Below are 26707 nucleotides of genomic sequence, written 5' to 3' on the forward strand. Positions count from 1 at the left end.
AGGAGCCTCTGTCCTGCTCCCCTGAAGCTGATAAACCAATGACCTCTATTTCCCAAGGTCAGTTCATTTATTTAACACACACACCCCTTCGTCCAAGGAGCTCAGGGTCGTGTACATGGTTTCTTTCCTCTTTTTGTCTGCACAACAACCCTGTGAGGTAGATAAGCCTGAGAGAGAGTGACTGGCCCAACATCATCCTGGAAGCTTCACATGGGCTGAATGGGGGTTTGAACCTGGATCCTCCAGGTCTAAGACCAACTCCCAAACCACTTCCCCATCCTGATGTGCGTGTTTTTCTTGGCCCAGTTGCAGGCATTTCTCACGCACATGCTTAAGACTGGCTCCATTCAGAGGGAAGAAGATCCCATATGCCCACCAAGTCCCCAAGCTCTAGGGAGTATCCTTTTTTTTTTTAAACTACCGGCTTCCTTTAAGACCACCATCTTGGCTGGTTGCTTTGTGTAACATGCCGCACCCTACTCTGAAAACACACACACACACACACAACTATACCTTGTGCCGTCATCTGAGGCAGGCTTGTTTGAGGGGATGGCTTCAGAGGGGTGGAAGCTGCTGGCTGAGCGACTCCTCGCAAGGTGTTTGGGTCCTGCAAACAACACACGCATTTTTATAAAGAGTGTTCCATATTCACAATAGGAATAAGTCTGGTCTCAGCCACTAAGATGGTAGGATCAAGAGTGGAGGGAATTAACTTTGAGCAACAAAAAGACAGCAAAGATTCGAGGGAGTAGGCGGGTACATAAAGAAGGTGAGAGAGGCAATTTAAGAGATAAACGACACAAATGGCCATGGACAAAGTTTGGATCCATGGTTGCCCAGAATGACATTCCTTTAAGCTTTGTGGAGCAGGAAGCAAAGTGGCTGCAGCTTCTCCCATCTCCCCTTCCTTTGCTTTGCTCTAGAGGGGCAACAGAGAGGTGGTGTCTGAACAGAAGGACGGAGCTGCGGCTGCCTTATCTCCGGTGACGTCCAGAAGCGGCAAGAGACACTGCACAAATCTCCAGCTTGCAGTCTACCAAGTTTCATGACCAATGGATAAGGATCCACCTTTGTCACTCTGGGAAAAGCTAGTTCTAGAAATTCCAGTGTAATTCCCAATTCAGCTCTGTTCAGCTCAATACTGCCATTTGTCAGAATGGAGAGCGCATCACTATGAAGGGTGATACAGCCATCCTGTCCTGAATCCCTGTCAGAAGAGGACATCCCGCCAGGCTGTTACAGCAACGGTTCAGCACCACAACAGGCTCCAAAAACTGCAACAGCAACTCTTGGGTCTTAACAATGATCTGCACGCCCCCTCCTGAATCTCAAACTATGAAATAAACATACCTCTATCTCCGAGTCGCTCGAGTCAAGCTGGGCTGGAGCTGCGCCTGAAAGGAAAGGCAACATGGGCTGCCCCATCTTGGCCATTCGGGAAATCAGCTTCGCCTTGGCTACGTCAGGATTCTGTAGACACAGGAGAGGAAGAGAGACTGAGTTAGAACCGGCCCACTTCCTACAGCATTGGCTTTTAGACACCCCTTATCCAGAATTTCAAAATATGGAATATTAAATAAATACAGAAGTTTTTTGAACACCAATATGACTTTTTTTTTTTTTTTTACTTTCTTGCCTAAAGAAATAAAATCACAAACTGTGTTTCATTGACCAAATTTAAAAATATTGTATAAAATTACCTTCAGGATGAATGTATGTATAAGGGGTAAATGAAACAAATGAGTTTTGTTTAGACTTGAGGCCACATCCCCAAGATCTCTCATTATATGCAAGTATTCAGAAATATGGAAAAACCAATATGCCAAACACTGCTGGTCCCAAGCACTTCTGGTAAGATAAGGAATGCCCAACCAGGAAGATCAGCCGTGGGGGGGGGGGGGGGAGAGGCTCCTGTTTCAGTCCTCACCCTGGAATCAACACGTCACTAAGAGAAATGAACAGGTTTGACCCAACTGGAGACTCACCGCGAGCTGTTCACTGATGGAGTTGGATTTGGCCCTTACAGCCGGCTCTCTACAGCACAGGGGAGGAAAAAAAAAAAGGAGGGCTTTTAACACCTCTCAGCATTGTAGGAAAGAGTTTAAATTACACAGTCTGAAAACATTCATCATTACATTAACAGTGGCAGAGAATTAAAAACAAAATAGGACCCAGTAGGTAATATTGGGTGAAGCTGCATGCTGGTGCCTACTTTGCTGTCTTTTTAAAACTCACAATTCAGGTGTCTCACCCTGGCTTTGGAGGTAGCGTAGAAGGAGGCAACGCTGCAGGGTCTGTGGTGAGGTTTTCCAGGGTTGGTCCAGGGGAAGGGGCAGGGGAATCTCTGGGGCCCAGGCTCTGTCCATTGGAAGCAGCGTCCTTTGCAAGTCTCACCTAAAGGAAGCAAAAAAGGGGTGCCGTGTTGCCTTAAGCAGGGGCCAAAGGAGAGGTGGCAACAAAAGGAACAGTTAAGGCATCCGAACCACCCCTGCCATTACTGGTTACGAGTTACTCACCCGCTTGACCTCCACTTCAAAGGCCAGGGTTGAGTCCGGAGGGACGCGATTGGCCACTCCTTGAGGCCCATAAGCCAGCGCTGGTGGAACGAGGAGGAAACGCCTCCCTCCTTTCTTCAGGCCAACCATTCCCTCTTCCCAGCCCTGGAGTGCCAGAAAGGGAGAAGCAGACAGAAGGCAAGGTTTGTGGGCAGTCTGGGCCGGCAAGTGGAGTGGATGGGAAGGGGCAGGGTTGCGGCTCCCACAGATTTTGACCTGGCAGAATCGGTGGCCAAAAATGGGCCAGCCAGAATTTGCACCCCCCCCCCCGAGATGCATTTATCCACAACTATTGGACTGAGATCACAGAATCCATTATTATCCTGGCCTTCCTACACAGACTGCCACTGTCCCATCCATTTAGATTTTAAGGTGGGTGCAAATTCACTCGGGGACCCCCACGCAACCGTACCTTAATGACTTTGCCTGAGCCCAGCTTCAGCCGCAGCAGCTTGTCCTTGTTCACATTCGAGTCAAACACCTGCGAAAGGTAAAACAACCACCACGTTGCTGCTTTCACTCATGTATACGTCGATCTCGTTTACAAGTTGAGGGCAAGTTTGGAGTCAAAAATCCAGGCATTTCCTATGACCCCGTGAATAGGTTGAGTTTGGGGGAGGTTATTGTCTCTGCGGAGAGAACTCCAGCAGGGCTATGCCACTGGAAGTTCCAGTGGCATCGCTGTCAACTCTCTCTCGAGTTTTACCTGTCCAAGTCCACAGTTCTGGAACAGCCAACCCGTAAAGGCCACCTCCAGCGAGTCTCCCACTTCCACGCCTTGGCCCTCTCCGACGATCAGGTCCTGGAACAGCACCGAGTCCGAGGAAGGACCGCTGTTGTATTTGGCAATGCAGAGCTGCAAAGGAAGAACCAAACCCCTCAGCATATAAATATAGTCTCCAGGGCACAAGCCTATGTGGTGCTTGACAGGATAAGCCAACATAGGCCACGTCCCCACCCCAAAGAGCTTGCAATCTAGAGAACGGGGAGTAGAGCAAGGATAACAGATGAGCGTAGCATATCCCATGTGACTCAACAGGCGTGCTTGCCTCAACACACACAGTTACCCAACAGACTGGTTTAAGACTCCCAATGCAGCACATGTCTGGAGCACCTGCTGGCTGAAGTCGGCAGCTGCCTTCTCCGACTCAAACAAGATGGACCAGTTCTGCCTCTGATCATCGTAGAATGTGCTGTAGTTGTTGGGCTGGACCTGAGGGAGGGAAAAAGAACCTCTGCAGAATCCTCAGAGCAGGTGGTTTCTGCTCAAACTGAGTTTTATTATTTAAGAATAAAGGGGGTGACAGATACAGCCTTCATCCAAGTCACTGTGGAGCCCAGAGGCATGCCTGAAGGTGGGCCCCCACCTGGAGGCACGCCCAGCCCTAGAACATCTCCAGGGGAGGCAGCGGGGCAAACAGCCTGAGGTCACTTGTACCCATGGGACCCCCCCCCCTCCCAGAACAGCATTGTTTTACAGGTAGGGTTATTATAGCTTAAAAGCAATAGAAAGAACTCTTCACAGGGTACAAAATTAAGAGCTATGGAATTCCATATGTTGAGCTGTATATTAAAAAATTTCCTGTATTTGATAGACAGCCTGCCCTTCTCCCATCAAGGAACTGACAGTGGCATGCAAAGGGATCCGAGGCAGTCTCCTATCTAAGTGCTGACCAGCCCCAAATTTGCTTAGCTTCAGCAATATGGCAACGTCTTGTTCCCTCAAGGAGGTACAGTCATTTTTCTAGCTCAACACCAAGCCTTACCGTAAGTACGAACCCTGAGTGGATCCTGGCACTGGCAATCTGCTGCTGCTGGTTGATGTACAGGAGGATCCTGTACTGGATTCCAGAACAAATGGAAGTGAGGGGAGAGGAGAAGAGAAAACACACAAAATGAAGGAAGATGGCAACCTAACTCAGGAGGTGGTTTCATCTGTCTTACCCCACAAGGTGCATTCATGTTAGTGAATAGAATAAATAGTACTCCAAAGGCCAATGTACGTATGCACTCCAGAGAATCACACGCTACAGTCCCTCTAGGAGGGCTATACCACTTCAGAATACAGATGGAGAATTGCAAAAATGAATACTCAGAGGAGAACAAGGAAGTGTCCAGTGGAAAAATGCAAAGACTGACCTGAAGGTCAGTAACAATAGGTCACTGGACTGGCCAGTATTCGTGGTCAGTTTACACCACAGAGTGGGTCTAAGAAGGCAGCAACACTTCTGTTTGGCCATCATCAGGCAGGTTCTTCCCCAGCTCTAGCCCACCAGATCCCCCACCCCACTCCCAATCCACAAAGCTCAGCCAAGAACAAGACACGGCTGGGAAACTGAGGCATCAGAAAAAAAAAGGACCGGCATAACAAGGCTGCAACTTTTCTTACCTCTTTTGTCACGTGGCTCCCCACCACGGCAGCTCCGTACTTGCCTTGCTTCACGTATTGCCCATTTGTGCTGGAGTGAAAGGAACGGAGCCTCTTAGAGCCCCACACTACAGCACTCGAAACCACCCCATCCACACAAAATTCACATTTAAAGCAAAATCAGTGCCCTTCATTGGTGTAAATATCCAGAGAGCCACCAAATTTGGAACCCACCCTTTCCCGAGCAAGAGCACCACAGGCCAGGCCGGGTTGGGCTTCCCTAAGGAGATGCAAACGCCAGCAGCAAAAAGCCACTGCAACCGGGGACCCCCCCCCCCGCTATAAGTACTTACAACCGATATGCGTGAACGGCCGTGGCGATGAAGACAGAAGGTACAGCGGACGCAGGGGTGGGAGTGGGTGGCTTCTGGGGTGGTGGGCCTGCAGCTGCTGGAGCACACAAGAACAAGGGTAAGTTTCCACGTCTGTGAAGTCACTGCATATCTAGCATTTACCTGCAAGTATCAGTGGCTCTGCACAGCATTGAAAGGGTCATGTGGTGTAGCCCTTCCCAGGCTATACCTGACTACAGAGGGAAGCTGTAGCACCTTCCTTATGAGGAAAGACTACAACATTTGAAGCATTTTGCTTTAGAAAAAAGGCAGCCGAGGGACATGATTGAGGCTTATAAAATCATGCATGGTAGAGAAAGAGAGAAACTTCTCTCCCTCTCAAGAGCACACACACAAAATCAATACCGGAACCAGGGGTTGTCCAATCTAACTGGAAAGAGGTTCAGGACAAACAAAAGGAGAGATTTCTTCACATACCGCCCCGACTAATTATGCAATTTGCTACCAGAGTCCAACATTTATAGGCATCAAAATAAATTTATGTCTTTAAGGTGCTACCAGATTCTTGAGTGCTTCTGAAGGGAAGCCACCTGCGTGCCAGGTGTGCCCTGGGCAGTCACTTACCAGTAGCCGGTTGGCCCTTCTTAGGCTGTTTGGGTGCTGTATACTGGAAAAATTCATTTCCGGTGCCCGCGTCCGTCTGATCCAGTCCAAAGAGAGATGCCAGCCGGGCTCTATGGGAAGAGAAAATCCATGTGCTCACTTGATATTATATATCTGTGCTTTTCTAAAATCAAAAACAAACAAGATGTCTGCGAGATACAGAGATGCCAATGTGTCATTGTGACTGGCAGTGCAGGGGTTTCGGCACACTGAACACTGGTGAAGGCTTGCAGCTGCGGCATTTGCTGGTGCGGTACAAGTGTTCAGGGGGTGGGGATTTGGACTCTCACCCACCCAACCCTCTCAGCATAAACTCAGCATAAACTACTTCACAGGGTTGTTTGAAGGAAAAAGGGGGGGGGCAAAATTTCATGTACACTTCTCTGGGGTCCTTGCAAGAAGAGCAGAAAATAATTTGGAGAGGGTATGAGGGAGACACAGAGAGATCTGAGACACAGGAACCCCCAATTTAAACTCCGCTTAGATTGCAACCAAAAATATTCCAGGACTGAAGTGCAGTTTTAGCTGCAAGCCAAGATCTCCCCAAGACCAAGACAGCCAAGTAAGAGCTTGTATTTTGGAACAAACCCATGGGCCGCCTGCCAGTGATATTCAAACCGCCATTGGCCCCACATAGCCGCCCAAGAGCCCCTGGTCCACCAGCGGGTTCTCTGACCACTCCTATCCATTTGGGCGTCATTATCGCTTTCTCAACGGTAATCACGCCTCCCCCCACCCCCTTTCCCATTTTGAAGTATCAGCAGTTAAAGAAAGCAAAGCTACTTGCATTTCCAAAGGTAGCCCTGTGTTTGCACAACCCTGATTCTTTGGAAGTGCTGTGTGACCTTGCAGTGGGGGGGGGGGAGAGGAGTCCCAAGCGACTCTTATTGGAATTTCTGCCAAAAAGATATCACAGTGTACATTTGAGAGGCTCCCAGAGCAAGGTAGAGGCAGGGGAATTATGATTTCGGCCCCATACCACCACCCTGGCAGCTGGAAAGCCAAGCCAGGAAAATATTTAGTGGTGACACCGCTGGATTTTGATTTCCTTTCAAGCTTGTGAGTCCCCACATCACATGTTTCTCATGTGACTGCAGCTTTGCTTGGGAGAAGAGGAAAAGAGGAAGTAACAGAACCAATAGGCTTTAAAAACAGCTAACGGGACCCATTTCCTGAGAGGGTTTGTATTCTCTAGTGTCAGAAATGGAAAGGATTTTTGCCCCAGTCCCTGCTGAAAAGCTGGCCAAAATAGCCATTGGTCTTCACCCTGTATCAAAGTGTTGCTTCAACATTTTTTAGGACAACGCTGCAAAATAAGAAGATGCCACAGCCTTCCCAGCAGCTCATCTGCTTTCACCAGTCAGGAACCTCCCCTTGTTTCAAACTAGACTACAGGGGAATAAAGGTTGAAAGCCACCAATTTTGCTTTCACATTAAGCCATTTTCTTTTGGACGTTTTTCAAGCAAGAACTTGACAGCGTCATCCTTTCTACGGGACTACAAAACGCTCCGCTGCCCAAGTTCTATATCAGTGCCTAAGGAATGACTTCTTTTCAACGCTGGCAACCAAAGAGGGCAGTGCCGTCTCCTGAAATTCTGAGGTTTAGACAGGGATTGCCCACATGCTTCCAAGTTTATCTCTGCAGGCTTGAGGGCTAGAAAAGAAAAATCCCAAAACTGAGATTCTCAGGAGTCTAAATCCTGCCTCCATAACTGGACTCTGATCACAGTGGTGTACTCAAGGAATTCCCCCAGCCCTGGCAATTCCATGTCACGCTTCGATTCCAAACCTTCATCTTCCTGATTCCACCCCTCCCCTACCAAACCAATCTGTCAGCTGCCAACAGGTACCCTTTTCACAACACCACACAGGACATTTGGGGAACTTCCTTATTTTTCATTTAGGGCTGCTGGTGATCAGGAGCTCACCAAGCTGGGCACAGAACACAGGGCCCCCAGGGCTGATGAGCCTTGGTCCAGCAAAGGATGCTGCAACTCTTATGTTTTACAAACGCTTCCAGAAAAGGTGCAAGCACAAGCATCTCAGGGCACTTTAAAGCCTCACACATTGATCAAAACATGTGTGTGGTTTTTTTTTGGGGGGGGGTAGCTGATTAACACTCCCTCCACTCTCTCACCTTGCCCACTCTCCTTCCCTTGCACAATCTTGCCTCCTGCTTATCGATACCCTTGCAACAGAGCCCAAACAGTCACAGCCTTCCCAAAAGCACCTTTAGAGCTTTAGGGCAACATCAACCACCACCACTCCATTAACACCCAGAAGACTCTGAGACACAATCACAGGTCACTCCCATCAGCCACACAGCCCTCCTTGGCAGCAATGCCTGGAAATACTCAGTAAGACAGCCTGGTGGATTTGAAACTGTAGCAGAGCGGTCGCTGTCACACTGTGCAAGACAAGACTTCCTTGGCATGTACCACGCAGGCAGGAGAACACAGAGTTCAAGGCACGGATACAATCCTGAGGCAAGTGGACTCCCCTCGCCAAAGCCACAGGTCCAAACGTCCTTGGCAAAGTGTTATCATTGATTCAGACTAATGGCAGGAGGAGAGAACAGCTGCAGGAGCATTTGATAAAATATATGAACATGTTTGCAATGAAAGCACTGCAGGGAAGAGGGGACAGTTTGGTGCTGCCCCACAAAGCACCAAACACTTTGACGGCACAACCCCACTCGGCTGCCTGCCCTGTGCCGAGTAGAGATGTCTCAGTTGCCCCCCCCCCCCGGCAGCTGAAGAAGAGGAAGAAGACAATGACGGATGAAGTAGTGGTGCTGGTGTAGGAAAGCGCTCTGCACATGGCCAGAGGCACTATTAGCACATCACACATGCTCGGAGTCACTCAACACACACTCAGAGGCACTCCACACATGCTCAGTCTTGGCACCACACATGCTCGAAGGCACACCACACATGCTCAGAGGCACTCTTGGCACTCCACACATGCTCGGTCTCGGCACCGCACACGCTCAAAGGCACTCCACACATGCTCAGAGGCGCTCTTGGCAAGCTCTGTCAGTGCTGAAAGGGGCTGGAGGGCTTGGCACTGGCTGAATCTGCAGGGAGGCCACACAAGCCCAGCCCAGCCCCCCTCAGTGACAGGGGGCAGCAGACCGGAAGTGCCCCTCCTCCCCACTTCCGGTCCCTCCGCTTGACCTTTGGCTCCTGCCTCTCCCCCCGCGCCGCCCCCCTCACCCGCCGGTCGGGGAGAGGAAGTCCGCGTCGTCCTCCTCGCCGACGCCCCCGAACATCCTGCTCGCCTCGGCCGCCTCCTCGGAACAGAGGACCGGGAGGCGCCGCCGTGAAGCACGGCTGCCGCCGTAAAGAGCGGCGCACCCACGACAGCGTCGCAAAAGCTGCACACGCCGTCCTGCCGGTGCTTTACATAGCGCGAGCCGGTCGACAGCACGTGATTAAAAGCGGGCTACGGGTCACCGGGAGGCTCAAGTGTTCTATGGAGGGCGGAGTCTGGCAGCCGGCGGGCACTCTGGAGAAAGAGGTGGAGCCTGCAGGGAAAGAGGCGACGGACGGCTCCCTTGACCAATGGGAAACGAGCCCTGCCGGATGGAGGCGGGGCCAATGAGGGGGCGTTGAGGACGCTCGCCGGCTGAAGAGCGAGGGGGACACGTCCGCAGAGCCGAACCAAGAGAGTGAGTCGGGGGGACGAGGCCGAACCACTCGGGGGGGGGGCTGGAACGAAAGGCTGGAGGCGAGTGGAAGTGGGGGGGGGAAGCTGGATGTGGGGGGGGGGTTGGCGCTCCCACCAGCGCGCCCGGGGGGGGGTCGGCGCCTGAGGGGCAGAATGAAGCCGGGCCGGTCCACTCCAGGCGGCGGGGGGAGGCGAGCGCCTTGCGCGCGTTGCGTCCTCCGCACTCCCTGCCGGGAAGCCTCGCATGGGGAGCCGGGGAGCCGCCTGGGGGGACGGGGCGGCGCAGGGCAGCCCTCCTCGGCCACACGCGGCGGGGGGAGAAGAGGCAGTTCAGGGGTGAAGGGAAACCCCCCTCGGTCTGGAGTGGTAGAGGCCATGATTCCCTCCCTGCGCTGGCGGCCTCCTCCTTGCCATGCCAGGGGGAGAAAGAGGAGCCTGGGAGTGGTGGGGGGGAGGATGCCCCCTCCTCTGCCCCCTCCTCTGCCCCCTAAGCAGGGTCTGTGTGCCTCCCTGGCCCCTTCCAGCCTTACCTGTGCAGGTGTGCAGAGCAGAGTGTGTGGGAGGAGTTCTTCCCTTCCTGGTGTTGGGGGGAGAAGGTGGGGGGCGCCAGGACAGGGGATGAAGTTGGGGGGAGAGGAGGAGGAGGAGGAGGAGGGCCAGCATGGGGAAGGGGCTGTGATGAGAGGGTGGAGAAAAGGGGGGAGGTGGGATGCATGGGGGAGGGGCTGTGAAGGGAGAATGGGGTGGAGAAAAGGAGGGGGGTGAAAGCAGCAAGGGGGAGCTGGGGGTGCGTGCAGGAGTGAGGTTGGGGTGGGATGAGGTGCGTGTTGATGAGGAGGTGGGCACACGGGAGCAGAGAGAGTGGAAATGGGGGGAGAAGCAATGGCCAGGTGGGTTGGGGGGAGAACGGACAGGTGGCTGAGTGGTGGAGTTAAGGGGTGCTGTGAAAAGGGGGGCAGCAGAGTGATGCAGATGGCGGGAAGGGAGGTGGGAATTGGGCTGTTCCCCCTGCTCATAACTGGGGAGAGAGTGACAGCCCGATCCTATCCACTCTTCTCTGGGAGTAAGCCCCATAGAAACTAATGCATAGGATTGGGCTGTAAGACAGGGGTGCAATTTTGTTTGGGTGCAGACGGAAAAAGAAGAGCGGAGGGTGAGGCTCAAGCTGGGTGGGTTAATTGAGGAGATGTTTAAGAGAGGAGAATGTGTGTGTGTGTGGGGGGGTCTGCCTGTAGCCCATGGGGCTGTTTAAGTGGACTTCCTAGTGTCCCAGTTCCTTGATGTCCAAATCCTCTCTGAGGATCCTCAGCAGATTTCAAGACAGGGCTGGGGAAAAAAGTCCCAGTTGCCCACTTGCCCAAGCTCCTAGCAAGCTTACATTGGCAGTTAGAAATGCAAATCTTATTCCCATTGTGTAGGAGGTCCTTGTGTGGCATTTGAAATATTTTGGGCAGTCGCTTCCGGGATGTGTTGCCAGGCTAAAGGTTGCGGGTACCTGCTGTCCCAGGCACCGAGAAATGTGGCGTTGATTTCAATATTTTTCTCATCTCCGCTCCAAGCTGGCTCTTAAAAAGTGGTGCTGACTTTTATAAGGAGTTTCAAGACTTTTTCCATCCCATTATGGCTGTGCCAATGGGTTTTGTGCTGCATCCTGTGGTGGGAGGGTAGTTATGGAGGCCTCCACAAGGTCAGGGAACGCTTGTTTCCTCACTTAGGGGCTGCATTAGGGCTGGGAAGTTGGACAGGATTGGGCTGTGAGTCCCCTTGGTGTTGCTGCATGTTAACAAACCAAGCCCTGGTTGTGCATGTGTCTCGGCTTCTCTTTCTGGGCATTCGGCCAGGCGCTTTGGCTGATCTCCTGCCGTTTCAGAATGTCTTTGTCAAGAGTTGACCGGATAATTTTCCCCAAAGAAATTAAGAACTGATTTTTCAAAAATCTTTTACACTTTGTGGATTAACTTTTAAAAGAAAATCTTCTGTAATATGGCCTCTGATCCAAAGGTGGTTTGGACTGTGTGGGTTAAGAGACCAGCTGTATTTTTCCATCTCGAGTTGGGTTTCTGTAAAACCATTTCAGTAGAATCAGATTCTTATAAGCATGAGAAACTACCTTGTTCCTGAGCCTGGCCCTTGATCCATAGAAATGGATCATAGACATCCTTAGGGATGTCCACCAAAACTGGCAGCTCTCCAGGGCTTCGGGTAGGCGTCTTCCTCAGCTCTCCCTGGAGCTAGACCACAGCACCCAGCCTGAAAAACTGCTGATAGTTCAATATGGATTCCAGCCGTGAAAGTCTTAGCATGTCTACCTGGAGATACTGCCACAACCCGAACTTGGTTCTTTCCGCATGCAAAGCACCACCATTGCTGAACTGTGGTCTCTATATTTTCAAACCCCATGCTTGGAGTACAGAGAGCCTGTGATTTCAGACCCAAGATGATCCCTGCTGGATCAGAACAAAGGTCGATCTAGATCTAGTCCAGCTTCAGCACTGTGTCTCTCACAGTGACCAACAAGTTGCTTTGGGAGAGCACTGAATTGGGACCAAAGGAGGCTGCATTATTGGAGGTGTGATTGTTCTGTCTGTAATCCTGGAGGTAATGCATGACCATCCTGGCAGGCAGCCATTGTTAGACCTGACCTCTGTATGTTTGAGCCCTTGAAGACAGCTCAGCGCTGGCAGCAGCAAATTTCATAGATTAATTACAGGTGTCCCACCTTATCCATGGGAGATACATTCCCTGCTGGGAATCCCAAAGCTGTGGATAAAGAGGAACCCTATACTTACTGTGGCGTCCAGAACTGCTGTCTCATCCTTTGCAAATTTTAATAGAATGCTAGAAAAGGAGCACAAGAAGCGGCCATTTGGGTTGCTAGAGGAGGGAGACTGCAAAGGAAGCTTCCTGTGGTGTTCTGGCTGTCTTTCTCCTTTAGCATTCTGGTTGACTGCTTTTCGCCTTCCTCTTCTAGTGTTCTGTAGCAGGCTGCAAAGAGGGGAGGGAGTGCTTGTTCCCACAGTAAACAGGTAAGTAATGGGTGCGTGGGGCTGGAGAACTGTGGATGTGGGATATAGGGGGACACCAGGGCATGACTAGCAAATGGCTAAAGTAGCAGTGGAAGTGATGAGGCCGCCATGGTGGAGTTGAAGATGCTTGTTACCACAAACCCCCTTGACGTATGAGAGGAACTGGGTAAAACTGGGCCATTTCCTGGGATCGGTTCCTCTGTTATATGAGGTGTGCGACTGTCCTTCCCTTAAACTCTTCCATTCCTACCTGCTGTTGAGGGCCCCCCATTCCAGGAGCTGGAGAGCAGAGATTGGCATGCCTTTCTGTGATGCAGTGACACAAATAATTGGGGAAAACAATTCAAGCGTCAGATGCTGCCTGCCTGCTTATTGGCCAACCCACCCAACAAGTAACCTGCCTGGCATGTGTATTGCTCAGGTTGGGAGTGTTTTTTCATGAGAAGCGTTCCAAATTAAAGATCAATACGATGAAAGCAGCGTCTTGTTTTGCTCGCTCCCTGGGTGTTTCTAGGGCTCTGCTGAGGGCTGGCATTCCTGTGGAGTAAACCATCCAATTCTACTTTATTGGCAGTGTGCGGACGTCCGTGTACCGTTGCCAAGAGTTGGAGCTAACGCAAAGTGGGTGTTTTCTACTGGAGCAAAGCTGAACTGGAGCAGGGTGGCAGTCGGTCTGTTCTTGAACTGGCAGCAGTCGCTGGAAGCGCGGACAAATCTCCTCTCAAACCGCAGGAGGGTAAAAAATGCTTTGTTCTGTCTGGGGGGGTTTCTTATTCCCTGCTTTGACTGCAGGGACTCTTCGTGAGGGTTGTTTGTGCCAACCCTGGAGAAGTGGCAGCTTGTTGGCACAAGGGGGGAGAACTCAGGGAGGGAAGAGCATCCAGGCATTTGGCACAAGTGGAAGAGTTAAGGAGAGTTTAAGGAAGGGATGGATTTCAACCAGAGTGGCACTGACAACTCCGAAGTGCTGTCTAGGCAGATATTACAACATGGTACAGTGTAGCCCACTTATAAGACCCTTGTGGGATACCCAACAGCCATGTTCAATGTGCTTTTTCTCCAACCCACTTCCCTGGTGCTGGATATAAGAGTTAGGATGATGATTGAGAAGAAAACAATTATTCAAATCAAATTGAGTGCTGTCATGCCTCCATTGGTAGTTTCTGGAAACTGGCAAATCTATACCCAGAATCCTTTGCCTTGGCCAAGCAGGCTTTCTCTGAAGTGTTGTGGAGCATGTTGTTGTCTAAAGAGGTGTGTGTGGTTGTTGCTGTCTAAAGAATCAAGCCCTGGCGGTGAAATGATTCTAGCCCATTAAAAAGTTGCATCTCTTTCCAACTGCTGTTTGCTTTCCCCTGCAAATGGAGCTTCCGTCTCTGGCCAGTTTGCATAATAGCCTATTTGGGCAGCTGTAATTCAGGGTCAAAGGGTTCAGGGACAGACGTGGCGTCTGTTTGCAAGAGGCACGACGGTGAAGCGCAGCATTGGCGGTGTGTGTGTGTGTGAGGTCAAAGTGCCATCTCCGGCACTGCCTTCCCCAGAAGGATAAACTGGATCCCTCCCAGGGGCACGGCTATATTCCCTTTTCTCCTTTTTCGATTCCTATAATTTTACTGTGGCCAGCTATATATTTTCGGGGTGCTTGCAGTGACATAGTTTCCCTGCACTTGTGCCGTAATCTCTCTATGCCCCACCCTGAACTTCTGGCTCACCTGATAAAGGGAACAAGGGCAGCACTGACAGGCACTGATCTTTGAACCCCAAGGGAGGGCACCAGGATGCAGGTCTCTTGTTATCTGGTGTGCTCCCTGGGGCATTTGGTGGGACACTGTGAGATACAGGAAGCTGGACTAGATGGGCCTATGGCCTAATCCAGTGGGGCTGTTCTGATGTTCTTAACTACAATTCCCAGGAAGCCTTGCAGGTCTCTTGTTATCTGGTGTGCTCCCTGGGGCATTTGGTGGGCCGCTGTGAGATACAGGAAGCTGGACTAGATGGGCCTATGGCCTGATCCAGCGGAGCTGTTCTTATGTTCTTATGGACTGGAGGAAGGCATCCAGTAGGGCCTGCAGAGTTGGCAAAAGTACCCCTCTGTCTGAAACGTTGTCTTTTGGCTCTTAAATTTTTCCCCCTCCACGAGGCTGGAACTTCTCTCTCCATCCCACCCCAGCAGACACAGGCAAATCTTTAACATTTTGCCTCTGTTTGCTTTGCTCTCTAAAATTCGTTGTAAGTAAATGAAGACAATAAAGGCACCCCCTTAATCTGCAGGGGGTCTGTTCCAGACACCCCTGTGGATAGAGAGACCGAAGATACGAGGGAACCCTATAAGTGCAATCCCCTGCAGCGCCCCCCGCCCACCTCCACCTTCCATTTTCTTAATCAACAAGCAGTCATGTTTCTAGTTTTTACAGAGACTTGCAAGAGAAACATGGTAGGTAGGCAGGCAGGCAGGCAGTTAACAGTTCCTACGCCCTGTTAGTGCTCTGTCTGTGTCCCCCCGAGCATGCAGGCTGCTTGTTGTGTTCCTCATGTAGTGTCTGTAAAAGCAGACCTGCCATGTACCAGGTCTAACTTGGCACACAGCATCTTCCTGCACTCCTATGCCTCGTTTCCGAGGATGAAGCATTAACAGCTATTTTTATTTACTGCTCTTCTGCCTGTGCTAATCACATTTGAAACTGTTCGCTGTCCCTGGAAGGTGGAACTTCAAGGTCCCTGTTTTGAAACGCCCTAATGTTGAAATTGGGCCACCTATCTCTGTGTGGTGCTCTGGGGTTACTTCTGCACAGTCTTTGGATGTGAGCTCATGATGTCATCCAGCTCACATTCTTGACCTTTTGGCAAACTCCAGCAGTGTAATCTCTACCAAAATCACCCTCTTGGTTACCAGCGATGGTTAATGGTTTTATGGAAGGGGGGGGGTTGCTCTGGTTTTTGTTTGTTTGTTTGTTTGTTTTTTTGCAGTAAGGGGTAGGCTTGTGTATGAGGCTCTAATCTGTTTGCCCCTTTTCCGTTGGGTCATTCAACCTGCCCTACCTCACAGGGTTGTTGTGTGGGCAGAAAAGGGAAGGATCTTGGAACACCTCCTTGAGCCCCTTGCAGAAAGAGGGTTATAAAAATGTGAAATAAATGAATCCTGCAAGGGAATCTTTATGGAGTAATAGGGTGAGCATTGGCAGCTGCTTTCCTGATCCAGACCCTCAGTCCTTCTAGTTCAGGATTGTGGGCACTGGCTGGCAGCAGGCTTGTGGGCACAGAAAGCTTCTTTCCAGTCTTACTTGGAGATGCTGCCAGGGGTTAGCCCCGGGACCTTTTGTGTGCAGAGGTGGTGTCCTGCCACTGAGCTCTGGACCCTCCTTGTGTGTGTGTGGGGGGGGGGGAGGAAGGTTCTGTCCCTCCAGGATTGAATCCCATCTGCTCGTATGCTACAGGGTAGACACAAGTTCCCTCTGAAGGCCCAGGAGCTTCAGCGGTGGAACATCTAATTGAGGGATCCCAGAATTGCAGGTGGTACCCTGCGGGTACATGTGCCACCGCTAAATTTAGCAACCTCATCAAGTGTGAAGTTTGTAGTGTGGGAAAAATGGTTTTTAAAATAGCTTTGAAAAAAAACTGACAGAGCAACTTCCTTGCATGTCATAACCGTAAAGAGGTGGGAACTTGATCCTAATAGCCCGGGATTATTTTCTTGAAGCTCATGATACCTGGTTGGCAGGATAAGTTGCACAACCTGTATAACCTGCACCTTGAACTTTTGATCCGCTTCAGCCAAAGTACTGGAGAAAGGCAAGGAGACAGTAGACCGAACTGACGGAAAGTTGAGAAAGGGTTCAGTGGCCCTTTGGGGTAAAAACATAGACCCTCTTCAGCACTTCATAGGAAGAGGACAGATGTGTGAGTAAACAAAACTGTCCCTTGCTGTTGGCTCCCTGTGTTGTGGTGGTCCCCCACCTCTCAAACAGGGCTTCTGAACTTTGGATTGCAAGCTTCTTGAGGCAGAGACTGGTTTGTGCTTTCAGAAAAACTGTGTAACAGCCAGATGCAAGGAAAGGTACTAGGATGCAGTCTCTTGTTTTGTGTTCTCTCTGAGACATCTGGTGGGCTGAGACATCTGGTGGGCATCACTATGGGATGCAGGAAGCTGGACTAGATGGGCTTTTGGCCTTATCCAGCAAGGCTCTTATGTTCTTAGCCATACTACATATGAATTGCACTGTATTCTATTACTGATGTGGGTGCTGACCTCATGCTGTTCTCCAGCTGTGGTCTGGCGAAGTTTTTCACAAGCACAAGTGGATCCCCTGCCCCAGGGAGCTTCCAATCACAACTTTCAAAAGCAGGAGAACAAGTTGGAGAGGGTGAGAGAAGTGGGGAGAGCAGGGCCACAGAGCGAAGGTTTGCAGTTGAGCGGACCAGAGGGGAAGGGTCAGGAATGAGATAAGGAAGTTAATATTTCAAAAAGAAAAGAGGAAGAATTGAAAGCAGAAGCCTGAAAGAAGCTGCTGTTCTTAAGGAAGCAACGGCTCTTTGTCCTGCCTTGCTAATGATTTGAGCGCTTGCAACAGTTCAGGCACACACACACCCAGATACTCAGGAGTAAACTTGTTGCTCTGGTTTCTATAAAAATCTCTCCTCTGTCCACCTGCTTTGGTGCCTGCTGGAGGCTCAGGACTGGAAATGTTTGAGCAGGAGGGAGGGAGGCTATTTACTCTGGAGAGGAAGTGGTTAAAATTGGCAAAGGATGTCAGGAAATTGGATAAAGTGGGAGCTGCGTTCTGGTCTCATGATGCTGAGCTGAGAGTATCCATTGCAGTGGGGAGAAGAGACGGAGTGGGGGAGCCGTTCTGAACTTTCTCTACTTTTCTCAGCACCCAGAGAAAGTGTGCCTGGCCAGAGGTAAGCTGACAACATTTTGGCTGCTGGCTAGAGAGGGCTTCCTGGGGGTTATCACTTCTAGCTTCAGCCCTGTGTGTGACCAGGAGTCAGGTCTAGCCGAGAGACGTTTGGCAGTATCTGTTTAGGAGTCCAGGAAGTTCTCGGGAACACCCCACGTCCAGCTCGTGTGGTCCATACAGGTGGAATTGCTGTGAGACAAACTTCCTGATGCAGCAGCTACTTCCTGGCTGGGCGGCTATTGGCTGCTAGGCGTGGGGATTTGCAGACCCCAGCACAATGGAAACCTGAGAGGGGCTTTGTGCCTCTTGTTCTTCCAAGAGGCGATGGGGGGGGCAGTGCTCCAGAGTGAAAGGCCACACCATCTCATTGTGTCCTCCTAAATGCCTTGAGAGGAAATCCTCTGGGGAGCAAAGCTTCCTTGTACCGTAACTGACCCAAATGTGTCATTTTGATGAAACGGATTTGCTTTATTTTGAATCTGGGTTGAAACCGAAGTTTATTTTGGTCACCGGAGGGTGTGGTGTTTGGGTTTTGTTTCATGTCGGGCTTGGCCAGAATCCAGATCGCTCCTTGGACTTGCCCACGGTTTTCCGTGCACCCAGTGGGGAGTTTTCCCTTTTGACATACCGCGGGCTGGTTTTTGAAACTCTCTTCTTGGTTTCTAAAGCAGCTTGACTCTTGGAGGCAAACAGGAGATGGTTGTGGGGGGGGGGGCATTTGTGTGACAAACTGAAGGCCCCTGAAAAAGTTGATCCTCACCAAGGTGGTTCTTTTTTAACCTCCATCCTCTCCAGTTTCACACCAAGAAGACAGGTCTTATGTTTCCTGTGTAGAACCAGCTCACGTCCATACCTTTTTAACCAATTTCTGCTCAGTCCACGGGTGTACACATTTGATCCCTGGTGCATTGGGCAGAAATGGCTTAATGGTTTGATTCCCCCCCCCTTTACTTTCCTTCTGCTGATTGTGAACATAAGAACAGCTCAACTGGATCAGACCATAGGCCCATTAGTCCAGCTTCCTGTATCGCACAGCGGCCCACCAAATGCCCCAGAAGAGCTTGTGGGGAAGAGCTTTCAAGGCACAAAAGGAATGATTTGTGCCTGTATCCCCTGCAGTGTACCAGAGGCCTTGGGGTGGTCAGGACTGCCAGTTTCTAGATGGGCCTCTTCCTGTCCCGTCCCCCCCGAATCTCACCCCCAAGATGTAGCTTTGGTGGGGCTGCCACGTCTGCCTGAAGCAGCAAACAAGAGGAGGCTTTCAAGCCCAGCATCTGGCCTCCTGTCAAGAATTGCACACACCTTGACTTGGGCCGGCTGTTCACAGCTGCTGGAAGAATCCCAGGCGCCAAAGAATATTGACTTTAGCCTCACCACCCAAGGCCTGAGGGGGGCGGGGAAGGAGGGGAATTCCCACCCTGCCTTCCGCACACTTGTCTGCCTGCTCTCCCACCCCAGGCTGGCTGGAATGTCTCTTGTGGCCTCTTCCCACCGCTCCAAACCCTTATCTTTGCCACTTGTCAGCAGTGGGGGGTTACAGCTCACTAAGAGACCGTGTGCGGGCCCTGGGTTCAAGTGTGCTGCCCCAGTCATCCTTCAAAGGCTCTCTCAAAGCACGCACCCGCTCTCATATGAGTCTCCAAGGCTTCCATCCTCTGGGAGCTGTTCAGCCTTGAATATTGGGTGGCCCCTGTGTTTCCTGTCTCCGCCATTTGATCGTCAGCATGATGAGATTAAATGGATTTCAATCTCCAGCCTCCCCTGTGCTTATCGCCTCCTGTCTGATTCAATTAATAAGCCTTTGGGGGGCTTCTGGGGTGCCAGAGGCAGCCGGAGACCTTTGTGCTGTCTGCCAGGCTCGTCAGGCTAATGCAATTGTACCGATTTGTCCCTGGTCACAATGCGTGGCTGCCAATTCCTGTTCTTCCTTCCCTGTTTTATTTCTGATGCTGATGCAATTTGAAACCAGGCTTGGGCCCAATTATACCTTGTGGCGGCAAAAGGTAACCTTGTTGGTGTGTTTTATCTGCAGCTTCCAAACAGAGATCTGATTAAATGTGTCCCTCTCCAGACACTGCTGCTCCCTCTTGGGACTCGGTGTTCCTGGTGTGGTCACAAACCCCTTGCTTCCCATCCTGCTCAGCTCTCCATCCACCTGGCTGCTTAAGAGACCTCCTCTCTCTGGTCCACTTGCCCCCATTCCTCCCTTGTTGTCACGTACCGCTTGCTCCTGCTTCAGATGTCTTGAACTGGCTGCAAACATGCTGCTTCTGTGGAAGGTGCTCTTTTTATTCCTTGCAGGTCTCTTCCTTACACCTGCTGTTCATGTTGTGTCTTCCAGCCTCGCGCAGCGTCGCCCGCCTTCTCTGTTACCTCGGGGGGTCAGGATGTCCCATGACAGCCATGACCATCACATGGCGCACGTGGGCCATGATATGAATGGCTCGGCAACACCCACCTCCGATCCTCACGCACACCATCACACGACGATGGCATCGGGGCATGCACATGGCGGAGGGATGATGATGATGGTAAGTGGAGCACACACCCCAGAAAACCACCCAACTTGGTACCCAAGTTTCCAAATTACTTAGTGACCAGGAGGAGCAGCCGCTGAGGGGGAGACTGCGGACGAGGATGGGGTGGGGGAGCTCTTCTGGCGCGTTCACACAGTCACTGCAGTCACAACTAGTTTGAAACCACAGCGCTGACAAGGCCCTGCAGTTTGCAAGCTTTCTCTCCAGCACAAAGCTGACACTTTCTCTTTGGGGCAGGACATGACCTTCCACTTTGGCTACAAGAACGTGCCTTTGCTGTTCTCTGGGCTCATCATCAACACGCCGGGAGGTGAGTGGGCTGGGCTGAATGGCAGAATGCATCACTTGAACAGTAGACAGGGCTAGGAGAAAGTCAGTCCCACCAGAGACTCTGGCTTTAGAGAGGTTGCTTTGGCCAACCATTTGCAGTGCTGCTTGTTCTCTCACTCACCCACCTCCTCCCCCTGCTTCGTTCCTCTTTCTTTAAGATGGGGAGGGCAGGGAGCCCTGCGTTCACTTGTCCACCCCTCTTGTGCCCCGGCTCTCAGAGTTGGGTCTTGTGTTGCAGTGTCAGGTTTGAAGTGGGGCCTGGCTTCTGGCCGCTTGAAGATTGCTGTCTTGGGGGGCAGGCCCATCTCCTGCACAACCCTGTTCTAGCCTGTCAGGGCCTCACTTGACACTTTAGAGGCCTCCAGCCCTGCTGCAGGGCCAAGCTGCCTCTTAGGGAAGCCCGTTGGCCAGTCCGGATTCTTCTCATTGAGCTTTCATGCTGATCCCAAGGCGATGCAGGTAGCTGTATTTGAGCAAAAGAGACTGTGCCAAGGGGCAGTGACTTTCGGTTCTGTGGTTCATGATGCTGAGTGAAGGTCTTAACAAACCTGATTCTTGTAGCCGGGCCCTGGGTGTTTATGGAGTGATTGTCTACCCCACTTCATGCATTTAAGGTCCCAAGTCATTTTCATCCCTCTCTCTGCCAGAAATGGCTGGTGCATTTGTGGCTGTCTTCTTCCTGGCCATGTTTTACGAGGGCCTGAAGATCGGCCGCGAGAGTCTTCTCCGGAAGTCGCAGGTCAGCATCCGCTACAACTCCATGCCTGTCCCCGGGCCAAACGGCACTGTCTTGATGGAGACGCACAAAACCGTCGGGTGAGCAAACATTGCCGTCCGTGGGCGGCTTGATGGGAACGACGGTTGCTCAATGGTAGCTTTGTTTGCAGAGTGCCCTGGATTCAAGTCCTGGCAGTCCAGTAGGGGTGGGAAAGACCCTTGTCTGAAACCCTGGAGAACCTCCCTCAGTCCACTGAGGCCCGCTGGCCAGGTGGATGGAGGGTCTGATTCAGTAGAAGCCCACTTGCGTTCATTTGAAAGACAACTCAGATGTGACCAATCCACCCTTGCTCTGTGATATTTATTTTCACCTTTTTCTATTGGCCTTCCTCCAAGGAGCCCTGAGTAGGGTACATGATTCTTCCCCTCCTTTTGTCCTCACACCAACCCAGGTGAGGCTGAGAGAGAGTGAGTGCCTGGCCCAAGGTCACCCAGGGAGCTTTGTGGCTGAGCAGAGATTTGAACCTGGAACTTCCAGGTCTGAGCAACTAAGCAAAATTGATGTCATGACCGGAAGTGACATCATCAAGCAGGAAAGTTTTGAACAATCCTAGGCTGCAATGCTACTCACACTTACCCAGGAGTAAGTCCCATTTACTATCATTGTTAAAAGCCTGTTTTTAACATACATAGTAGCCTGTTCAAAGTACAGGTCCGTCACATTTCCCCAAATGCAGTCGCGTACTATGGCAGCATCGAGTCTAATACATAAAAAATAAAATATTGAAATGAATGGGGACCCACCTGAAATTGCCTCACAACCCACCTAATGGGTCCTGACCCACAATTTGAGAAACACAGCCCTATGTGTTTGGCATCCCTTGGCGGTCCCAGTTGCAGCCACAAGAGGGCGGACTTCTCTGTTTTATTTGCCAGCCCTTTTGCACTTCCAGTTGCAGCCACAAGAGGGCAGACATTTTGGTTGCCAAAATCTGTGGGGCAGTGCAGCGCCTGAGTTACTCTTGTTGGGGCCACGCCGGGCCCAGGGCCCACTTCACAGGCCTCCCGGCCTCCTCACACCTCCTCTCTGACGTCAGTGGAAGCCACTTCTGGTTCAGGCCTGCAACTTTTGGTCAGGTGATTTGAGATGTGGGGAGGCCTACAGGACCTTCCTTGGCCTCGGTACACCTCCCAGATGTGACTGGCTTCCAGTATGGAGGCCCTCTGAAGCAAAGGCTCTGCATGTGCAGGGGGGTCTGTGGATACCAGGGGTCCACTGTACCTCATAGCACGCTTTTTTGTCTTATTTCCCCCATGCTCACTTTCTCTTCCCTTCCCTCACCTTCACCTCTGATCCCGCAGGCAGCAGATGCTGAGTGTCCCCCACCTCTTCCAGACACTACTGCACGTCCTCCAGGTGGTGGTCAGCTACTTCCTCATGCTCATCTTCATGACCTACAATGCCTACCTCTGCATCGCTGTGGCTGCGGGGGCGGGAACAGGCTACTTCTTCTTCAGCTGGAAGAAGGCGGTTGTGGTGGACATCACGGAGCACTGCCATTAATGCTGGGGCAGCAGGTCCGAGCCTTCCCCTGCCCTCTCCAGGATGGACCAGGTTCAGGCCCGAAGTCATTGAAAACTACACCATGCCAAACTGTGGGGTGCCTCTCCCGCCAGCCTCCCGGGGATAGCTCCCCTGCCTCTCACTCCCCTCTCCCCCAGGGAGGGGCTGGTGGCGCGAGAGCTGCTGTCTGGCTAAGAGGGCCCCTTAGGATTGCCGGCTTGTATGTTAGAAGCACGGTACACTTCTGACCTTTTATTTTTTTTTAGACTTTTTACCATGATTGAAAGTAGCTGCCAGGCCCATTTAGAGGATGATTCCACACTCTTTCATACTACATTTTAAGTGGCATATGCTTGGATTTCACAGGGTAGTGGCTGAGTGTTTGTCCTCCATCCATGGTGGTGACCACTCGCTGAAAAGCGGCAGCTGTTGTCATGCCAGCACTTCTGTTTGGTGCTGCAGCAGAGATCTCTGTCAGTGCTCAGAGGCCCTGAGTGTCTTGCTTCACCAAGGTGGGAGTCCAGCTCTGTGAGGTTTTCCCCAGAGCCGGCAGTGACATTGGCTTGGCTCCAAAGCAAGGTGCAGGCAGGCCGTCTCTCTGGGCTCAGCATCCCACAGCACCTGCCTTTCTGGACAAGCCGTGAGGTAGTGTGACATTCTTGTCGCAAGCTGGCCCCATGTCCACTGTGACTCCCTTTTGAAATGTCCAAAAGGAACACAATCACTTTACAAAAATACAGTATTTGTATTTTAAATAAATGGCTGGAACAAGCATTTGCTTCACTCTGATTTGCAGAGCGGAAGAAGCAGGAGGCGTTACCTCAAGCAAGCAATTCCGTGTGTGCATCTCAGGTTAGGAGCTGCCTCAGGCAAGGTGGGACCAAGCAGTCCTCTGCTGGGTCCACCCCAGTGATGTGGGTCTCTCCCTTGGTAACACATTCCTGTGGTGCATGCTGTGTGTTCTTCAACTCTCAAGTGGGCAAAAAGCAGCACAGGGATAACTAGCAAGTGAAGACTCGTCCCCTCAGCTGCAGCATAGAACAGCAGGCCAGGATAGACAGTCCTCCTTGAACCAGGTACCCATTGTGAGAAAGTTGATTTCCCCCTTTTAATGAGAAGAAATTCAGAAGAGGCCCTTGGGGAGGAACAGCCTGCTACAGCACAGACAGTGGGAGCTGCCTCTAGAATGTAACCAGGGTTTCAAAAGGGGTTCTACCCAAGAGGGCTGCAGGGTCCTGCTACCTGACGAGGACCGGGCAGAACCACAAGTACCTGCTGCCCCTTTTAATTTAATGTGAGAGAACTGGTTCTGTAGCAGTGAGGGAGGGCAGTCCAGAGTCTGTCATTCAGGGCTGATTGTGTTCTGTGCTGTCACTGTGTCCCTCTGCATTCGGTAGCAAGGACCTGTTTTAGCGGATCCCCTCCCCCAAGGCAGCATTGATGGGGCAGTGGTCACAGCTTGTGTTCGGGCTTTGGTGAGTTTGTCTGTGAGGAGGCTTCTGAAGGCTTGGGCAGTTGGAGGAAAAACTTCCTGAAATGCTCAATCTCTAGCAGCAATGGGGTGACCCTCAACGCCCACCTGCGCTGGCCAGAAATTCATAGGATGGGTGTAAGGAAACAAGGGGTTGGGCAGTACCCGTCCCGCCCAGGCAGCTAAGAGGTTACAATGGTCTTTCTTTCTAAAGGAGCAGCGGAGAATATTGAGACTGTATTTGCAAGGAACTTGCAGGGCCAAACAGCGCATTAACAGGGTAGCTGGCGCTTATTTGTCCCACATTAAAAGCAATGTAGCAGGCTGTAACTCAGCGCCTAATCCTATCCAGTACTGAAGCAGCCCTAAGGGAATAAACATTCCCTTACCTTGAGGTCTCCACGACTGCCTTCCCTGCAGGATTCAGTGCATGCCCCATTGGCACAGCTGCATTGGTGGTAGATAGAAGGCCTGGTGAAGGCAAAAAGGCCTGGTGTGTGATCCTGGGTGGTGTTAAGCAAGCCGCGGGCCACCAAAATCAACACCCTTTGGCTGACTGAGTAGGCTTGTTCTGCTGAATTTGTTTTTTCTAATGGCGCCTAAAAATCTGGCCATTGTATTTTATTCCTGCTGAACATGAGCCTGGCTGGGTCAGCCCAAAGCCCCTTCTAGTCAAGCATTCTGTTGTCTACAGTGGCCAGTGGGACACCTCTGGGAAGTCCACAAGCAGGAGATGAAGGTATACCCCTTTCCCTGCCTGCTTACCTCCAGCAACTGGTGGTCAGTGACTTTTCTCTGAACATGGTTCAGACTTTTCTCTGAATTTAGGCATCCCCCGATGCCTAAGCGGGCAGCCACCACTAGACCTTTCCTTTCTGGTGCATCTGTCAAAGCTAGTGGACATCGCTTGTGCCATTAGTTTAGGAAGTTCACTGGAGATTAGTGAACTTCCTAAACTAATGGCCCAGGGTGTGAAGAATTGCCCATCCTGGCTCCTACTTCTAATGATGTGTGTGGTGATAGTTTAAGTTACCGCAAATGAACATGGAAATAACAGGCTAGCCTGCTCTGTGTCGTGCTGTTGCCCTTTAGAAGAGTGGCTGGGGCAGAGACTTGCCTGAACCACGTGCGGCTTGATTTGGGGGGTGAGGGCACCTTCTGCGCAAGGTAAGCACTACCTTTGCCAGGGAAGTTTGAGCTCCAGCCGTAGCTGCCTGTTTTTGTAGCAAGAAAGGCTCCTCCGTAGGCAGCCAGTGACAGCTTCTTGCATATAGATTGAGCATGAGTTTTTCCTCTGAGGCCGTCCCTGGTCACATGCGCACAGCTTGGGTGCAGGTGGGCAGGCAGTCCAGCACTAATTCTGAGATGTTGTGGAAAGCTGTTGCAAACTTGCATGGGGGGTGGAAAGGCAGATAAACTACACTTGTGCAGCGTGCTGCTGCCCACCCAACCAGCTTTCTGGGTCAGGGCACTTGTGCCCCAAGTTTGACACTTTGCCACATGGCCCGCTAGCCACCTAAAAGGTGGCATTCCCCAAAAGGGGGGGGGGTAAGTGAACCAGCTTTTTCTAGCTGCTCCCCTGCAGCCTTCTACAATGCTCCACTCTACAGCCTAGCCTTGACAGGCTTCCACTGTATATAGTGGGGCAGTAGGAAAATCTATCCTGTACCAAGGTATTTGTCTTGTCTGAGCATGGAAACGAAGAGCATGGAAACGTCATGTCACTGTCAACGTCACTGTCTCTGAGTGACACTGTCTCTGAGTGAAACTCTGAATGAGTTTGCCATCTGCCCAAACTCATCCCAGCTCCACCAGGGTGGTGCGTGTCGCACAGCCCCCACCCCAAAGAAACAACGGTGCCTTGAGAACACATTTCCAGACCGCCCGTCTTGTCTTAGCACACTATGTATCAGATGTATATTGTTTAATGCAGAGTGCCTAACCTTAATGTGAGTCTATAAAAATGTGTAACCAGTCTGTATGTAAACTAATAAAGCAGAATATATCTTGACCGGAGTGGTGGATGTGTGGAACGTTTGAAACACTGGCTGCCAAAAGTGCCACTAAATGTTTATCATGAGGATGCTTTGACTCTTCCTCACTTGTGCACCTGCACATGTAAGAATCGGAGAGTTGGAACAGACCCACAAGGTCATCTAGTCCAACACAGTTTCCACACAGTTGTGATGCCAACAGCCATCACTCCTCTGGAAGTATCTGATCCTCTTTTAAAGTCTTCTGAGTCATCCCCACATCCCACGGCAGAGAGCTCCACAAGTTAAATCTTGAGGTCTAGAAGCACTTCCCATGCCACTGGCCCCCAAAGAACAATCCCCTTGGACAGTGCTGAAAAGCATGCAACTCTGGGGATCTTCTCACCCTTTCTTCTTTGTTCCTAGCAAGGCTTAGTAAGATACTTGCAGGCTGTGTACCTGAAGAATGGCCAGGATGATTCCCTGCTGGGAGCGCAACCAACAGCGCTGCTTTCTGCTCTTCAGGCTCAGAGGACTTGCGTCTGTCCCCCTTGTGAGTCAGACCACTGGGCAACCTGGCTG

The 26707-nt window shown here is 51.3% G+C and overlaps 2 protein-coding genes across 11 annotated transcripts in view; one reads left to right on the top strand and one right to left on the bottom strand.

Moving 5' to 3' along the window:
• The window catches only part of FKBP15 (FKBP prolyl isomerase family member 15), a 41274-nt gene extending 31975 nt beyond the window's left edge, over positions 1-9299 (bottom strand). For 6 of the 8 annotated variants that reach the window (XM_066610922.1, XM_066610926.1, XM_066610924.1 and 3 more), the window contains exons 1-13: positions 9156-9299; positions 5901-6010; positions 5277-5373; positions 4945-5014; positions 4322-4396; positions 3670-3768; positions 3262-3411; positions 2968-3036; positions 2517-2660; positions 2252-2394; positions 1986-2034; positions 1351-1470; positions 514-607 (exon numbers count right to left, since the gene is read on the bottom strand). In XM_066610922.1, coding sequence (XP_066467019.1) covers positions 514-607; positions 1351-1470; positions 1986-2034; positions 2252-2394; positions 2517-2660; positions 2968-3036; positions 3262-3411; positions 3670-3768; positions 4322-4396; positions 4945-5014; positions 5277-5373; positions 5901-6010; positions 9156-9211 — 1276 coding nt within the window. In that variant the 5' untranslated portion in view covers positions 9212-9299. The remainder of the gene's footprint in view (positions 1-513; positions 608-1350; positions 1471-1985; positions 2035-2251; positions 2395-2516; positions 2661-2967; positions 3037-3261; positions 3412-3669; positions 3769-4321; positions 4397-4944; positions 5015-5276; positions 5374-5900; positions 6011-9155) is intronic. The other 2 variants (XM_066610928.1, XM_066610927.1) reach the window with 1 other exon arrangement.
• Positions 9300-9520: 221 nt separating this feature from the next.
• SLC31A1 (solute carrier family 31 member 1) lies at positions 9521-26163 on the top strand. 3 transcript variants are annotated; one of them, XM_066610906.1, is made up of 6 exons: positions 9524-9610; positions 13210-13371; positions 19875-20064; positions 20308-20380; positions 21048-21216; positions 22480-26163. In XM_066610906.1, exons 3-6 carry the CDS (start codon positions 19921-19923, stop codon positions 22679-22681), a joined length of 588 nt encoding a protein of 195 aa, XP_066467003.1. In that variant the 5' UTR covers positions 9524-9610; positions 13210-13371; positions 19875-19920; the 3' UTR covers positions 22682-26163. The 3 variants fall into 3 exon arrangements, with proteins under 3 accessions (XP_066467004.1, XP_066467003.1, XP_066467006.1); XM_066610907.1 differs by lacking the exon at positions 13210-13371 and having other exon boundaries at positions 9521-9610; XM_066610909.1 differs by lacking the exons at positions 9524-9610; positions 13210-13371 and adding an exon at positions 17465-17534.
• Positions 26164-26707: the final 544 nt, after the last annotated feature.

This window comes from Tiliqua scincoides, chromosome 16 (assembly GCF_035046505.1).
Source record: "Tiliqua scincoides isolate rTilSci1 chromosome 16, rTilSci1.hap2, whole genome shotgun sequence".
NCBI classification, from domain to species: Eukaryota; Metazoa; Chordata; class Lepidosauria; order Squamata; family Scincidae; genus Tiliqua; species Tiliqua scincoides.